Source organism: Octopus sinensis, linkage group LG20, assembly GCF_006345805.1.
Source record: "Octopus sinensis linkage group LG20, ASM634580v1, whole genome shotgun sequence".
NCBI classification, from domain to species: domain Eukaryota; kingdom Metazoa; phylum Mollusca; class Cephalopoda; order Octopoda; family Octopodidae; genus Octopus; species Octopus sinensis.
Window position 1 is genome coordinate 15912029 of NC_043016.1, and position 17922 is coordinate 15929950.

General features: G+C 36.0%; 2 protein-coding genes and 1 long non-coding RNA gene across 5 annotated transcripts in view; 1 reads left to right on the plus strand and 2 right to left on the minus strand.

Moving 5' to 3' along the window:
* Window positions 1-1704, minus strand: part of LOC115222468 (neuralized-like protein 4) — a 91096-nt gene extending 89392 nt beyond the window's left edge. For both annotated transcript variants that reach the window (XM_029792680.2, XM_029792679.2), the window contains exon 1: window positions 1455-1704. In XM_029792680.2, coding sequence (XP_029648540.1) covers window positions 1455-1619 — 165 coding nt within the window. In that variant the 5' untranslated portion in view covers window positions 1620-1704. The remainder of the gene's footprint in view (window positions 1-1454) is intronic.
* Window positions 1705-1934: 230 nt separating this feature from the next.
* Window positions 1935-10173, plus strand: LOC115222543 (inhibitor of growth protein 4). Of its 2 annotated transcripts, none has more exons than XM_029792803.2 (7): window positions 1935-2072; window positions 5126-5197; window positions 5799-5965; window positions 6714-6807; window positions 7386-7488; window positions 8483-8633; window positions 10064-10173. In XM_029792803.2, the coding sequence occupies exons 1-7, from the start codon at window positions 2036-2038 to the stop codon at window positions 10163-10165; spliced, it is 726 nt and encodes a 241-aa protein (XP_029648663.1). In that variant the 5' UTR covers window positions 1935-2035; the 3' UTR covers window positions 10166-10173. The 2 variants fall into 2 exon arrangements, with proteins under 2 accessions (XP_029648663.1, XP_029648664.1); XM_029792804.2 differs by having other exon boundaries at window positions 6714-6801.
* Window positions 2263-12763, minus strand: LOC118767305. The gene is made up of 3 exons (XR_005003212.1): window positions 12635-12763; window positions 6243-6252; window positions 2263-2306 (listed from the first exon to the last, which is right to left on the minus strand). It is a non-coding gene; the product is annotated as an uncharacterized LOC118767305 (long non-coding RNA).
* Between the last annotated feature and the right edge of the window lie 5159 nt (window positions 12764-17922).

The following is a 17922-nucleotide window of genomic DNA, read 5'->3' on the forward strand; positions in this document are numbered from 1 at the left end:
CATCGTTTAATCTCGTAACATGATATGCAATTATATTATACATGTTGTGGCGAAGAGCAGAAACAAAATCTTTCTAAAAATCTGTGACGACTGTAACCTGGTTTCACTTCTCATTTGGAAATTAAAACTATTGGAGTGTAAAAATGCACAACTACCAAAGCTTTGTCGATTCTTCATTCTTCGAAAACCCAGAGATCGGCTTTTATGCCTTTGTAAGGAAGTTGCGAATAAGTAGTTGTGTTCGGGTTGGCTTTCGCAGGTACAGGATTAATCAAAGCACTTTCAAACGTATCCATTCCGCCTGCACACACACACACACACACAATATACACACAAGGTTACATTATTCCAATGTGTCCATGTTTTCTAAAGTTGACAGAATGCGGTTTGGGGGAAATCAGGGCTGCTGCTATTACTAGCAGAGCTAACGACCATGTGCAGTTAGTCAAGCCGATTCGATCTAATTACATTTTAATTAAATCAGCCACTGTACACTAAAATGCATAAATCCGTACATACATTATATAAATATATATATTTAGACACACACACACATCATATAAGTGTGTGTATTTAGTTTAGTAGAACGGTGCAAATAGCAAAAAGCAATGTAAAAGAGACTACAAGTCTACAAGAATGCAGAAGTAAAAGACATTTAACAGGTTCCATCTGCACCTAAAACATCATTTAACAAAAGAGAGATTATAATAAGACGAAGGAATTCTTTCTTTTAAAGATCAGAATTATCGATCCTTCCCCCCCCCCCCAATTGGCATCACTGACCGAATTCCATTACAAGAATTAAGTTAATATTTTAAAATAACAGAAAAAACATAACTTTTATACACATCATCATACATACATATATAAATATATATATATATATACACATATATATATATTGTAGTCTCACCGGATGCAGTTCAATGGAATTGGTAAATAAATTAGAAACAATGACATGAGATCATGATAAAAAGTCGGAATTGCCTTTCATTGTCTCTCCCCCCCTCTTCCTGTATCACCAGAGACTTTGGTGCAGAATTCTTTGAAATATAATTATTTATAAATTTCTGTCGGTCGACTAAAATCGAGCATCGAGATCTGTTCTCGATCTCTTCATTTGTAGACAATAGGTATACAAATACACACAAAATATATATACGTGTGTGTATTGTATATACGTATACAAATATATACACGCTGTTGGAGGTTTGGTTCAAGTGTCCCTCGTGGGAAAGGGGAAAAAAAGGGGACGAAAACGAAGAGGGGTCAACACTTTCGGGCAATGATTTTCATAGACACACACACGTATATATATAATGTATGGGTAGGTATGAAGGCTGTCCCATTTTCTCCATTCTTCCAACCAAGAACTCTCTGCTACTCGGTATCTCTTCTTCTTCGTCACAAAAACATTCAAGATGTGAATAAATAAAAGAAGAAGGGAAACCTACCAATTTGTCGATGCGAACCTCGAAGAGCTGATTGTCGCGGAGTGGCTCGCTGCTCAACACAACAGCATTGCTGAACTCTTGTGTCGGATTGTTTCTTTTGGCCGTTCTATTACCGTTACATAATACTACCAAAGACCCAGTTCGGTTGTGGAACTTCGAAGCCATTCTTTTTTAAAAAAAAAATAATCCAACAACAACAACACAAACAACACCAAAAGCGGAGCCGCTGCTGCTGCTGCTGCTGCCGCCGCTGTTGTTGTTGTCGCTGCTGCTGCTGCTGTCGCTCATACTCTCGACAGCACTGTTGTTATTCCTAATTGGGATAAATATATTTTTTTTTTAAAAACCTATAGATAAAATTTCGATGAATGAATAAACATTTTATTTCTATAGATTTTTATATTGAGTTTGTTTCTATTTATGTATATTGTATTTGTGTTGACGAGGGAGTCTACATCGATATATGAATGTATATATAAATATATACATCTGGCTGCATCGCTGGTTAGAGGTTAATTGATGATGTCTATATATTGCTCACGTGATGGTAACTCACTGACACAAGGAAACACATTGAGAAAATGGCCACCGCGATGTATCTCGAACATTACCTCGACAGTAAGTACTCACCACCACGTTCAACACAAGCACAACAAACTTTAATATTTCAATGAAATTTAACCACCACACTCTGCTTTTATCAACAGATAATTTATTTGTTTGGAAAAGCAGCAATTTATGAAGTTTTGCGCCTTTTTTTAAACAAAATTTCCCGACTCCCTCCCCCCCTCATTCATCTCCGTCTCATGTCTCCTCTTTTCCCGTCTCTCTGCCTCTCTGTCTCTCTCTCATCTGTCTTCATAATTCCAAGTGGAGATTGTTAAGAAAATTAGCACCAGAATCCATATATCAGTATTATTTTTACTTACTAAATATCCCCGGAATCTCTTAATTTGTTGACTTTTTGAGAGAAGAAAATATATTCCACTCCTTCCTTCTTTTTCTTCTTTTTGGTATAAATTTCTGCAGAATTACCAAATAATATTCAACTTGTCGAAGGAATACCCTTTTATCTAAATCAAAACCCTTCCTTTTTCGCCCCAATTCATTAATTTCTCTCTCTCTCCTCTCTGCCCCCCCCCCTTTTCCGTCCCGCCATTTTGACCCTTTTAAACCGCGCCTAATTAATTAATGTTTCTCTGCTTTAATTCACATTCACAAACAACTCTTCTTATTAACCACACAATAAATGACCGTGTATTCATAATGCGGTGGTCGGTGGAAAGCAGCAAAGAACAACACAAAACGACATTGAAAGCGAGAGAAACTCCTAATCACACTTTTTGACAAGTATTTGTTGTCATTTTCCCCTTTTCTCAAATGTCTTCTTAAAAACACAAATTCAATCGTTTCTCACTGCAGTTTATTATGTTTTACTTTCATCACTATTTAATTCTGTTTTAGATTTAAATTAGAAACAGAATTCTCATCAGACATTTGTGGACTTAAGAATATTTATTTCTTATATTTAAAAAAACCTTTGATTTTTCATAAAATGTCATTTTGTCAATGTTTCACTGTTTTCAATGTATTTGTGGGTTTTTTTTTTACCCGCATTCACACGCTCGCACGTGTGTAAATACAGCCACACACCCGTCTATAGATGTGTGTATAGGCACTCGCGCGCACGTGTGTGTGTGTGTGTGTGTATATATATATATATATATATATATATATATATAATAATGATGTAATGTTTGAATACTTGGTCGTGTGTGTGTGTGTATATATATATATATAATAATGATGTGATGTCTCTTGTGCTTACTTGGAAGCATTGTGTTGACAGCAATTTAATTTGTTTTCGTTCTCCAATGTCTTTCTAATCATTAATTAGATTTTATACATTTATATACGAGTCTTTCCTATCAGTAGATAACTCCTCTCTCACCAGACTTCTGCAGCTACACTGTATCTTGAAGCAGCAGACCAGAATTGGTCTGCACAGTTTCACACCACTGGACTGCAGGCCAACTCTGAATATGTCTTGTTTACTTTGTGTCAAGTTGGTGGGAGATGCACTTCGAGTCACAATCTGTGGCAGTTAGCTTTCAGGCAGTTTCCAACAGAATGGGTTCATGGCAGCATCCTGCAGCTGGGAGGAAGTAGAAGTCTCGCCACTGCTTCACTGAAAAAATCGTGAAGTTGGGAAAGGCACACTTCCAACGCCACTCCATATTCTCACTGTGCTTGTTTCTTTCCTTAGGTCCCTAAAAAAGGAAAAGAATCTTGCAATAGGTATAAAATTTGAATGTACTATACTTACATCAGTGTTTCAGGCAACAGCTATTGGTAACTAGGAAGCTGCCTTCTACAGGTCCTTGTATGACTAGGCAACCCTATTTCTTCAGATAAGAAGTTGCAGCTGTCAGATTCAAGTTGGTAAAAAGCATCCAGACCATTTCGGTCAGATCTCTAGCACAGTTGTTGTTTTGAATGAAATGTTCAATGTCCGCAGAAGATCTCTGGGCAGTTTTTATCACACTGCTTTTTTAAAGCCTTGGTGAATGTGAAAGACCCTTCAGGAGGTTTGAAATGTCTCTTATCATCATCCTGACAACTCACCAGCACTTTTCTGCAGTGCTGCCATCTGAGCCAAATAATATTTAGAAATCTTGAAGGGTGGTTGCCTCTGTTCAGGACTTGTAGAATATTCACATAAAAATTTGGCTACCTGCCTCTGCCAGTTCTCACAGGCATGATGGTTCATTTTATATATATATATATATATATATATATATATATATATATAGTCAAAACAAAACTGTCCAAATGGGAACGTGAAACTCTGAGTAACAGTTTTTGTGATATTTTTGCTGTGATGTATATATACGCACTGGCGTGGTTGTGAGGTAAGAAACTTGCTTCCCAACCACTTGGTTCCAGGTTCAGTCCCACTGCCTGGCACCTTGGGCAAGTTTCTACTGTAGTCTCAGATCAAGCAAAGCCTTGAGTGAATTTGGTAGACGGAAACAGAAAGATACCCATCGTGTGTGTGTATATATATATATATATATATATATATATCATCATCGTTTAACGTTTGTTTTCCATGCTAGCACAGGTTTGACGGTTTGACCGGGGTCTGGGAAGCCAGGAGGCTGCACCAGGCTCCAGTCTGATCTGGCTGTGTTTCTACAGCTGGATTCCCTTCCTAATATATATATATATATAATGTGTGTCTGTGTTTGACCTCTCCACCATTGCTTGACAACTGATGTTGATGTATTTACATCACTGTAACTTAACATTTCAGCAAAAGAGACCAATAGAATAGGTACTAGGCTTACAAAGAAGTCGTGGGATTGATTTGTTTGACTAAATGAGGTGCCCCAGCATGGCCGCAGTCAAATGACTGAAACAAGTAAATGAATAAAAGAATATATATGAGTCTGGTATTTATATCAATTGACTCAATGTATTATCAATTATATGAAACTTGTGGTTTTGTCTGAAGATTTTCAGAAAATAATGATGAAATTATTAACTGACATAAATGTAAAAATATAATTTTGTGAACTGGCCGTGTGTTTGATTGATATATAGTTTTGTTTTAGTATAATTACCTGTGAATACCTAAGTTCTGTTCATATGTATTTTTTATCTCCTAGGTCTTGAATCTTTACCTATAGAACTCCAAAGAAACTTCACTCTCATGAGAGATCTTGATCAACGTGTACAAGGTAGTGATTTTTATATTCCTAATTTTTATAAAAATTTCTTTGGAAGTTCTCAAAAGAAATGGTTATGTGTAGCAGGGAATTTGATAATTATACTTTTGGTGTGTGAGTTAAAAAAAATTTTTGCAACAGTTTCTTCACAATTTTTTTAGTGAGGGTGGGGAGTAGATGCTTAATTCATGATTTGTGTGTATATATAAAACTTTTTGTGGATTGTCAACCATTAAAGCATCAACCAAAATATTTTCAAGTACCATGGTAAATTTAATCATCTAACCCTCCCCACAGTTTATCAGCAGCAGTAGTATTGTAGGAGCAGTGAAGTCTTTTATGTTCTGACTATGATGCCTGGTCCATCTGTTCCTGGTTGATTGACCCCCCCCCCCAATTGAACCTAATGAAGCAGTCTTAAATGGTCAGAGGCATTCCTGCAATAGTCACTTCTTCTAATAAAGAGTCAAAAAATGCAAGTTGGTGTTAGTTGATATTTTGCCCCACAGCAGAAATATCAAAACAGGCTACCTGTGTTTGAATGACATAAAATAACCAAAATTGTATTACTTATAAAGACTTATGCTGTCATTTCAATTTCTTATTCTTTTAGACACAATGAAAGAAATTGAAAAAATAGCTGAAATATTTTTGCGAAATGTCAGGACTATGAACAAAGATCGTCGGCTTGCACATTTAGATTCCATCAATTTAAGATACAATAAAAGCCTTGGATTTGGTGATGATAAGGTCCAACTAGCTATGCAAACTTATGAAATGGTGAGTTTCCTTAATTTAAATGTTATAATTTTTTCTTTTTTTTTCTTCTTCCCCATTTTCATTGAATATTTAAAGTGAAATGTAAAAGCTCTAAAATCTGATTTCAGTTTATTTTTCTTTAAAATTGAATGCAAACTATTTAACATAGCTGCTAAATATAATTCATGAATTATCCACCCACACTTTCCAGTTCATTGTATTCTTTTATGCCTACCTTCTTGTATCTTGGGATTACTCTCTGACATTTTGTTACCACAATCCTCATCATTCCAGCTACTCCCATCCATCTTTCTCTGATGCAGAGTAGCCATATTGCCTGACAAAGCCACCTCTCTCTCTCTCTCTCTCTCTCCACTAAGTCTTCCTCACTCAAGAGGAAGTTGTTTTCTTTGACTTACAAGTTACTTAAACAATGTCAGTATCATTGATATGGAAAAAAAAAGGCACCCAGCCCTTGCTGTAAGGTGGCTGTTTTTAGGAAGGACATCCAACTGTAAAAACCATACCAATGCAGATTTTGGAATTTGACAGTCTTCTGGTGTTTTTTAATATTGTCAAACCAATCTGTGCCGTCACGGAAGACAGATATTCAATGATGTGGTGATTATGATGAGATCCTACAAATTCTTTCAATAGGATTCACTGGTCCTCATATATAGTCTCTGACAAAACGATTGTAAGCTAGAATATTTTATTTATCCTTTATTGTTTTGTGTTTTTAATTTTGTCTTTTTTTACCTCTTCAAAGGTTGATAAGCATATACGTAAATTGGATGCTGATTTAGCGAGATTTGAAGCAGATTTGAAAGAAAAGAGCATTACAAAACCAAAAGAAGGTCCAAGTATGTTTTAATCTCTCTAACTGCAACGAAATAATTCCCTATCAATTTTGAAAATTGGGTTTACTGAAAAATTAAATTAATAATTACATATGAGAGTAAAAGATTTCTGCACGCGTGAATATAACTATAGAATGAATATACTCTCCGTGGTTGACTGTTTTGAAACGTTTGTAAATGGGATGGTTTTTTAAAATTTGGGTTGACTTCTGAATTATTGGGAAGTAAAATGTTCTTAGCTGTATGATGGAAGTTACACACTGCAACAGGCAGAGTAATATTAGCTCAGTGATGAAATAAATTCATTGATTGTAACTTTAAAGTTATGAACTTATGCGTCACTATCCATCACTTGGGCTTGCAGTAATGACCTCTTTGTTACTGCATTATTCTAGTTCTCTCTAGCAGCCTGATGTTATCGAGAGGTAATTGATCAAATTTAAATGTAGTATTCCATCCATGTTACCCCCACCTTAAAATACTAGACTCTGAAACATTAATGATAAACAGAGTAAGTCTGAGTAGAATGTTAAGTGATTGAATATTGATGAGTTTTTTTATTTTTATATTTGTAATTTCAGCTATCAAAGTAAAAGATAAAAAGAAGAGGAAATCTCTGAAGACAGAATATGAAGATGAGATTCCTAAAAAGAAGAAAAATAAGAAATCCTCACTACAAATTCAGTAATATTGCTTTTCGTTGTTCTTTAGTTTTTTCAATTGTTAAAGCTTTTGCTAATTAATTTATCAAATTACATTAGTTTTGGCATTTTCTTATTTTCTATCCTATTAAAAGAAAGGTAGTTGACTAGGTTTATGGAACAAAGATATTTTTAGAATTTATTGGAAACTCTTAATTTGTAACCCATTTCATTAAGATGTTTTACAAATATTTCTTTGTAAATGGGATGTCCATTTCATAAACTTTTACCAAAGTTAAGCTTTTATTTATCGGTAGCTTTTTTGAATAAGAGCAAAAAAATGGAAATATGTTTACAGAAGTTAGAACATATTTTATATGGGATGCCGTATAAAAAGTGAATAACTTCTTAAAAGATAATAGATTGTTTGTGTGTGTTATAAATATAATTACGTGAATGATTTTGAGATGTGGGTGGTGAAGCAGAGGATATGTAAGGGTTGGAGGGACGTATGTTCATATTTTGTTGGATGTGTAATATTAGTATGCATGAATGTGATGATACAAAAGGACTGTGTTTAAGCGGAATCAGTTATAGCATTGAAGAACGAAGATTGTCGGTATAGAAATGATGAGTATGAAGAAGACGAACAGATGGATAAAAGTGCTAGGAATGTCCGAGTGAAAGAGGAGGATTGAAGGAAACTTGGACAGAAGTGGTAAAAAAAGCTGATTTCAGAATGTTGAAATTCACACAAGCAAGTGACAACAATATAACAAATTGTAAGAACACATCTAACCCAAGCAAGCATGAAAAAGTGGACATAAAAAATAACTTCAAGTATAAGTTTATGTAAAATATTTTATGGAAGGTACATAAAGAATAGTGTCAGACTGAGGAGAGCAGCAGTGCAGTTATCATCCAAGTGATGTATGGTTTCAGTAAATTGCAAATTGACAGTATTTATGCCAATATAAATTTCACGAAGGTGTAAATATGTTTGTTTTTTTTTCACCCCCTCTCTAATTTTTTTCTAGGCCTGATATGGAGAATAGTTTGCCATCATTACCACTCTCTATCACTCATCCATCAGATGTTCTTGATATGCCTGTAGATCCTAATGAACCAACATACTGTCTTTGTCATCAAGTATCATATGGTGAAATGATTGGCTGTGATAATCCTGATGTAAGTTGCTTTGGTTTTTCTCTATAATTTGATACTGTATTTTACAGGGAGAAACAAATTACTTAGTTTTTACATTTCTTTTTTTTTTTTTTTTTTTTTTTGTAATATTATCATAGGCTGTGCAGTTCAGTTATTGTTTTTGCAGTTAGATGTTCCTATTTCCAACTCTTTCTTGTTATCTTGTTATACGAGTGTGGTTTAACCAACCTCTCTCTCCTAGAGCACAGCCACAGGACATTATCTTCACTAGAAATGTAAATATGACAGTTTTTGGGACTCAGATGATCTCATGTGAGGTCAGCTTTTACACATACAGAGGGATTCTATTTAGTTTGTCTACAATTCCACTCATAGGATATTTGTTAGCCCAAGGAGCTGCATGGTGAGACTAACCTTGTGGTCTGAATGAAACACCTGCACAGCCTTCCCTACATATGTACATGTACACAAACACACGTGTGTGTTTTATAGTTTAAGATCTCTTCTAAATATATTTTACACACGGACATTGCTAAATTTCAGTTGCTACTGTCAAATACTCTTTTTTTTTTTTATTAATTTCTGAAAATCCAGGGTACTGAGTCTTATGTACTTAGCTTTCTTTTTTGTTTTGTTTTATATATAATCTTCCTCTGAAGGTAAAACCAGTTTGTCTTTACAATTGTGTAGCACGGATCAGCTGTGATCCAGCCTATTACCATGAGCCAAGGACCAAACTGTAGACCCCAGTATGCAGTTTTTAATAAGTGTGGCAGCATTACAGGTGTTAAATTCCCTTCTCATCTTAACTCTGCACTTGTGTATGTGTGAGTGATAAGTAATAGAGATGGATCTCTAGTGTTTGATCAGCTGAATTGAATTAATGTTTAAGTAATTGAGCATTCCGGTGACAGTTGTATCCATAACATATTTCTTGAGCAGTGTACATGACAAGGCTATACAATCCATCTGTCTGCTTCCATATAGGTTCTATATATCCAGTTTCACTTATAAGGTACGAGTTGATCTGGGGTCATATAAAATGACAATTTCCCAGCATGCCACTTATTGAGGTGAGATCTTGGTCTTTTTGGTTGCAAAGAAAACTTAACCATTCAGACATACACCATAAGGTATGTTCACACACACACAAACACTGGATCCTCAGTTTAGACACCTCATCGCAAACAATTTTTCAGACGTAAAATTTCTTGGGTGATGAATGTTGTCTTGAGTAACAAATATGCAATCTGGCAACAAGCTGGGTGTACCAGTGGTAGGAGAGCATCACTTGCTGTCAGACATTTGTTTAGTGCACATCACTGATTGGAATTTCCTATGGGAAAAATTTTTGAACATTTTTTGAATGGTCTTCAGGAATGAATTAAATTTGTACCACTCTATACACTTCAGAACCTTGATTTTGAATAAGTGATTTTTATTTTTTTTAGTGCCCTATAGAATGGTTTCATTTTGCTTGTGTTGGGCTTACAACAAAACCAAAAGGAAAATGGTACTGTCCACGCTGTCAAGAGGAACGAAAGAAAAAATGAAAATAGAAGAAAGTAAAAAGACATCCATATATTCTGTGTTGTTCACTCATATGCAAGTGGCTTTGTTTTTATGTATTTCAGAAAAATCAGACATTTGTGCAGTTAGCATTGTATTTATTTTCCTTTGTGATATTGGTTCTTTCAGTTATACTTTAGTTATTCACAAAACTCCTGAATTAACCCTTTTGCATTCAAATTATTTTGTCATGTTATGTCTATTTATTCATGCATTATCGTGTCATTTTATAATAAAAATGATGTAACTGCTTATTTTTAGGACATTGTATGGTAGGTGTGAGAGGCTGTATCTGGCTAGTTTGAAAATAAACAGGATATTTTAGCTAGATATGGCCTGTTTGACTACTAAACGGTTAATAGATCCAGTCAGTGAGTTGTGGCCATGCTGGGATATGTTTCATTAGCAAAGAGCTGTCTTGTTTGTTTCTGTATGCTGGTGGATATTTTTCTTACTGCACTTTCTGATTGATACAATTGAAACACTACATGGTTGTGAAGAGATCCTTGAACTACACAGCCATATTTGCGCCCATATATTTTGTTATTCCATAGTAGCAACAATAACATACTAAATAAAGTATATTTACTCTGGTACCAAATCAAGCATAACCACCACCACAGGTCATTTGTTTAAAAGTATCTATATACACCAGCATATTTGCAGTCATCTTTGTAATCACCGTGGAGCCCATGTATGTTGCCATAACTACCAAGACTTAACTATATAGCTTTTTTTCTTTTCTTTTTACTAATCTGCTCTTTTTTTAACTCAGAATCACTTCTGGTAAAATAGCTGTAAAAAAGAACATTTACTGCATCTTTATTCATTTACTTGTTTGTGATTCGGCTGCAGCCGTGCTGGAGCACTGCCTCAAAGGGTTTTGGTCAAATTGACCCCAGACCTCATTTCTTTTGAAGTTAAGTACTTATTCTATTGGTATTCTTATCGCTAAGTTATAGGGACATAGACATATAATATATATGTATATATATATATGTATGTATATATATACACAACTCGTAAACAAGGGCAAAAGAAAAAATTCTAAAGCCGAAAATAGACTTAAATCGTCAATAACCATATAATTCATCACTATAAGCACGCGTCTCGAAAGCCGACAGAAATTTCTAAAAAATTCTGTTATCGAATCGGCCTTGATTTCAGAGTTAATTCATAAGAATTTTCTACTCGTTAGCGATAAATACGGTAGGAAATAAATGAAATACTTACTTATACCCAAGGAAGAAGCAAACACTAAGTCATGAGTACACTTAAGTACCCCAAATATATCCAAAATAGAAATTATATAGCACACCCCGAGACACATGTGATCAGACTGAAAATTCTCAGTGAGAGAGAGTCCGGAAGTGAATAGTATTAAATTTACATCTAATATAGGATAAAATTTTTCGAAAAAAATTCTATCAATGGCCAGCATATTAAAAAATACCTTTAAAGGTTAAATTTATAAACAACTTAAAAACAAGAGCAAAAGAAAACTCTGAGAATTTTCAGTCTCGGAGTGTGCTATATAATTTCTATTTTGGATATATTTGGGGTACTTAAGTGCACTCATAACTTAGTGTTTGCTTCTTCCATGGGTATAAGTAAGTATTTCATTTATTTCTTACCGTATTTATTAATGACGAGGAGAAAATTCTTATGGATTAACTCTGAAATTGGGGCCGATACGATAATAATGGAATTTTTTAGAAATTTCTGTCAGCTAACTTCCAGATGCGTGCTTATAGTGATAAATTATATGGTTATTGACAATTTAAGTCTATTTTTGGCATTAGAATTTTCTTTTGCCCTTGTTTATAAATTTAACCTTTAAAATATATATAGAAGAGCGTAAGCTTGAAACGTAAAAAACTTTTTCTATTCCTGAGTTATACATCTGTTTGTTTTGTACACCACCTGTCTTCGTCCTTTTTTTTTTTTTTTTCGTAAACTCTCCCTATATATATATATATATATATATATATGACAAGCTTCTTTCAGTTTTTGTCTTCCAAATCCACTCAAGGCTTTGGTTGGTCTGAGGCTGTAGAAGGCACTTGTCCAAAGTGCCATGCAGTGGTTCTGAACCTGGAACCATGTGGTTGGGAAGCAAGCTTCTTGCCACACAGCCATGTCTGCAGGTATAGAAATACTTATTGAAATATTACAGTAAGATTTTAATTGATAATTTATAGTAATTGAGTTATTGCAAGTTTGTAACCAGCTGGTTACATTTTCATGGATGTTTGCAGAATGTTTTACCTGAAGAATTTATATTTTGTTTTCCAGAATTTAACAGCTGTTTCTCAGAATTCTTTTAACTTCCTCATCTTGATTATTGACAACTCCTTGAGGGATTTGCAGATGTAGGATGTATCAATAATTTTAAATGAGACATTTTGTAAATATTAGATATGGTGCTGTCTTTCCTTTTCTCTCTCCATCACTATCATACAATTCAAGGTTAGGTGTTGTTTTATGTATTAATTTAAAAACCAATATAAACACCATCTTCAAATTCATTAATTTCACTTAATTCCAGCTTATCTATTTTGCTTCTGTCTTTTGTAACTGGTTCTATATTGCATTAGAAATTCCCTGGAAGCTGAAATCCGTTTCATTTGTCTGCCATCTCTTCAGTACTACTTGCCATGTATGTATGTGCATTGCTTTAGTATCCACTTTAACATGCATGTATGAGTCAAACGTAACTTGTTAAGGCAGATTTTCTTTGGCTGGATGTTCTTTCTGTTTCCAAACACCATCTCTTACTAAACAGGTTATTATTTTCCTTAGTCTTTCCAGCAAAATATACTTCAATGGCCAGATGTTTTTGCAGATTTTAAATAAATGACACTGCATGAACAGATTTTTCCAGTGAACCAACATGCAGACAAAGGAAAGACCTGAACGTGTGTGTGTATGATAGGCATGCTTATTGTGGTTTCTGTCTACAAATCTACTCACAGAAAATTAGTCAGATTGTATCTATAGTTGAAGGCACTGAGCATCTGGACTAAGAGGACCTCTCAATCACAGAGCCACATATTTGTGTACATGAGCACACACACAAACACATGTATTGTACCGGATATTTTATGACACAACATGGTAAATGGAAATTTGGTTCCAGTGCAAGAATTTTTTTTTTTTTTTTTGGTTAATGTGGGTTGAGCAATACAGGTAGTTTTATGTGCTTGCAGGCAACTGTCCAAGCTTCTTGATGTGAGTCATTATTTACCTTGCTTGGAAACAAGTGATTGCTGGCATCCAGCTGTAAAAAAAAAAAAAAAATGTGCTTCAGTGAATTCTGCCTGACCCATGCAAGTGTGTGCAAAAGTGAATATTGAAACTATATGTAATTGTTTTTATGTGTAAGTATGTATGGACAAACATAAATTGCCAAATAATGCCATACTTTTATATAGTCTCATGTTTGTATCTCTATATACACATTTATATACAAGGGGTTGCTGAAAAGTTCTTGGCTTTGGGTGAAAGAAAAATACCTGAAGATAAATTATTTTATTCAGCATGTTCCCATCTAAGATTCACACACTTATTGCAACAGTCCTTCAGTTTTTCTAAGCCCTGTAAAAAGAACTCATCCTTGTCCTCTGTGATTGCAGAAGTTGGCCATCCTGATTGGGACTCATTTGGGACCTCAAAATGACCAGTCTGAAATCTTGACACCCAGGTTTTCACTGTGGAGTAAGATGGGCAGCCATCCTTCAAGACTTCTTTCATCTTGCCATGGATTTCTACTCCTGCTTTGCCTTGCAAAAAGAGGAACTTCATAACTGCCCATGCTTCAATTTTACAAAAATCCACTGTAAGAGCTGCCATCATGCATTAAATCTACAAAAAAATGATATATATTGTGATTTTTTTGCATGTCTTCTAAATAGTTGTCCTGTCTCTCCTGTAAAGGTAACAGCTCTACCCTTTTGCAATGTCCTTAAAGCCAGGAACTTCTCAGCAACCCCTTGCATTGTATGTACATATGAGAAAAGAACCTGGCTGTCATTGACTTGGTACTCCTTTATTCCATCTGTTAAATGTTTCAGTATTTAGCAGCACGTTACATCACATCAGAAGATGTGCTCTATAGGAGCTGCATGGTGAGCATTGTTGGGCAGGAAATATAAGACCAACAGCAACCAAACACATTGGAGGCTTGGGCGAGAATGGGAGACAGTAGGCAGATTGGAAGAAAGCCAACTGACATTACCACAGGTTGGACTGGTATTTGTGAGGGTAGAATTTAGTCACTGGGCAGGGGGTGAGAGATGGCATAGTAGCTAGGAGCTACTTCTGGTCAGTAACCTGGCCCACTTGTAAACATACATATGTACCTGTGTGTATGTATATCATCATTTAATGTCTGTTTTCCATTTGGGATCTAGAGCCACTCTAGATCCCATTGTTTTGGCATGGTTGGATGCTCTACCTAACACCAACCTCTTTACCAGGTGTTGTTGGTGCTTTTTACATGACACCAGCTTCAGCAGGGTCGACAAGTACTTAGTAAACATGTGCATACACTCATGTATGTATATAAATATATATGTATATACACACTACAAATCACATCAACATCAATAATAAATAGCAGTGGTAGTGAATTGATTTGACAGCAATAAGAAATTGTAAAGGTAGTAAAGATGACCACAAAGGCCTGACACAGTAACGATAAACAGGTAAGAACAACCATGTGTGTACACAGGGGGGGGGGGGAGTGCTGAGGTGAAGATGGATGCCAGTCTACTGTGGTAATGTCATTTGCTTTTCTAACCTATCTTATTTGTTTTGCTCATACTGCCACTGTTTAAATTTGGTTGCTGTTGGTCTCTTACTTCTTGTCTGACAATATAGTTCTTCATCACGCTGGCCCTGTGTTGCGATGCCATGTGTTGCTGAATATTGGAATGCATGCAACAGTGGCAATAAAGGATTTCCAAATGAATGTTCGTATTTTTTTTCCCTGTGCTCTTTGTATTACATCAAAACCCAGCCCTTGGATACAGACGACCTGTTTGTACTAGCAACAGTGGGAGTTTAATGCAATCAACATCAAAGCCAAAACCTAAATGGTTGAAGTGTTGCACATTGTGTGCATCCAAGCATGTATGTATGTGTGTGTGTGTGTGTTTTTTATGTATAGTTATTCTTTAGGTATTTCTGTCTACTTAGAATTATATAAGCACTGAAACAACAAATGTATAAAAAAACATTTTGACTTGTTTTTACTCTTCTGTTCAATAATGTTGGTCACTGTTTTGGTCTGGACTTTTTTTTTTTTAAAGACATTTTGAAACAATGCTCCTTAGGATTCTTTATTGTATATATTTGTGATGTGGGTATTTTACTTTTCTTTTTCTATTACGCATGGAGTTTGTACAAGAGTAATGCATATACTCATAAAGAATTTCATATGTACTGCCACCATATATTTTTATCTGATTTTTAATCAAAGCCACCAGGTGTGAACTCTCATCTTTCATTGTGATTTATGTACAAATAAATATATTTTTCATTATCATGGTTTCTTGTTGTATTTAATGCCAGCAGAAGGACCCAGTTTCACTTGGGCTATAAACTCATAGCTTCCTTCTAGGTATGGTTAGGTAAATATTTCGTAATGGGCCTGTTTGTACCTCGGTGTTAAATAATTTTTCTCCCTGGGCTTTTCTAGTGCATTCAACGTATCTGGCCTCAAACCTACTGCAAGCCACTTTTTTCTGGAAAAGGTGTGAGATCATGCATAAACAGCTCCTTTCCCCAGAAAAGAAAAAATTTGGTTGCTATTTCTTGCACACCCTACTACCACATAACAGCTATCTACAGTAAAGGACCTGCTGATATTTTGCTGTGAAATGACCCCCCCCCCCCCCTTTTTTTTTTTCCAGAATAAAAGTGGCATGCAGTGGGTTTGTAGGTCAAATTTGTTGAATGCACTCAGAAAAAAAAAAAAAGTTATTTCACATCAAGATATTTCCCTTGTGAAATATTTATCCGTGGTTATTTACTGATACACAAATATACTGGTACAGAAGATTGTAAACAATGAAGGCTGTAATAATTTTTTGTTACCAGAAACTGTTAGAAAGGTAAACATCAGAGAGAATGATTGGTCCTCACCACTTCATACCGTGTCTTCTTTATACAGCTGTCTTCATATGCATCTCATCTCGAAACCAACATAGTCTTCTCTCTTGCATTCTACAGTTGATTCCTCCTATGCCCAGCTTTTCTCTCAATATGTTTGCACTTTGTCGAACATGCACATCCAGTGGAACATACTACCTTCATTTCTCTCCAGTCTACACATGTCTTCCGCATTCAGAGCCCATGTCTCACTACCATGGAGTATAGCTGTTTGCACACAAGCATCATATAGTCTACCTTTCACTCGCTGGGAATTGAACCCACGACCTAACGATCGCAAACCGAGTGCCCTAGCCATTAAACCACGCGTCTTCACACACGCACACATATATATGTACATTTGCAGTCTACACACTTCTTCTATTGATGTTGCAGTGCTCGGAGCTCATTGGTGCAGAAGCTTTCACCCTGTTAGAAAATTTACCGGCAGTAGACATGATGTCATCATCACTGATACTGGTTCCCAGCCATGCGTTTTTCACGTTGGCGAACAGACGATAGTCAAATGGGGCCAAATCAGGAGAATAGGGTTGGTGATCAACCAGTTCAAAGCCATAGCAGCCATTGAAACCAAGGACATGTGTACTGGAACACGAACGAAGGCCCCTTTTGTCAGTTTTCCTGGGCGTTTGGTAACTGCCTCAACATGTTGGCATAGTGCACTTCCTTGATGATGTGGCCCTTTTGAAGATATTCAATAAACAGACCACCCATAACTAAGGCTACCACCTTCCCTGCAAATGATGATACGATCTTTGTCTTCTTTCGGGCAGATGAGGAGGGATATTTTCACTGCATGGATTGTCTCTGGCTTAAAGTAACCCCTTTACAGGTTAGGATACGCTCAAGAAGATCGCTGGATCTGCCTCAAACAATTCCCCCGTCATCTGACCAACCTGGAGCGCTTTTGATGAGGTGTCAGAACACGTGGCACCCATCGTACATTGTGCAGAGTATCCTCAACTCTTTCACGGGATATGTTAATAACATTGGCTATTTGATTCATGCGCCTGTTATCCACCAACGCTCTTTTATGCTCAAGGCAGTTCCGTCATTCATGTGTACCATCTTTGTTACATTCACCCACCTTTTGTTAAACTTTTCATTAGACGAAACCTATCTCTCTATCCTTACCTTCCTTTTCAAGTAATACTTGTGAAAGTTGATGAGAGGTTGGCTAAAGAGAAAAGTATTTGTCTCTAAGCCTTTCAAACGAGTCCACCATACACATTCTTTCACCAGATCCACCAGTACAATGAAAAATACTTTGCCTTCACGGTGAAAGGAAGGTGGCGGGGTAATATTCACAATAGATTCGGCTGACAACCGAATTCGTCCCACACGTGACAGCAACCGTTCGATATAAGCCCACAGATCTGAAATGTTTGGACATTGCACGAGTGTGTGCAGAACAGTTTCGTTGCTCTGAACGCATCTAGAGCAGGTCGGTCCGGTGTTTCTTGAATCGTGTCTGTAGAGCTTATCTCGAACGGGCAATACTTCCCGATAGCACTACCAGGCCAGGGATCTCTGGAAACTGTTCATAGGTCCTGATCCGAAAGTGGTC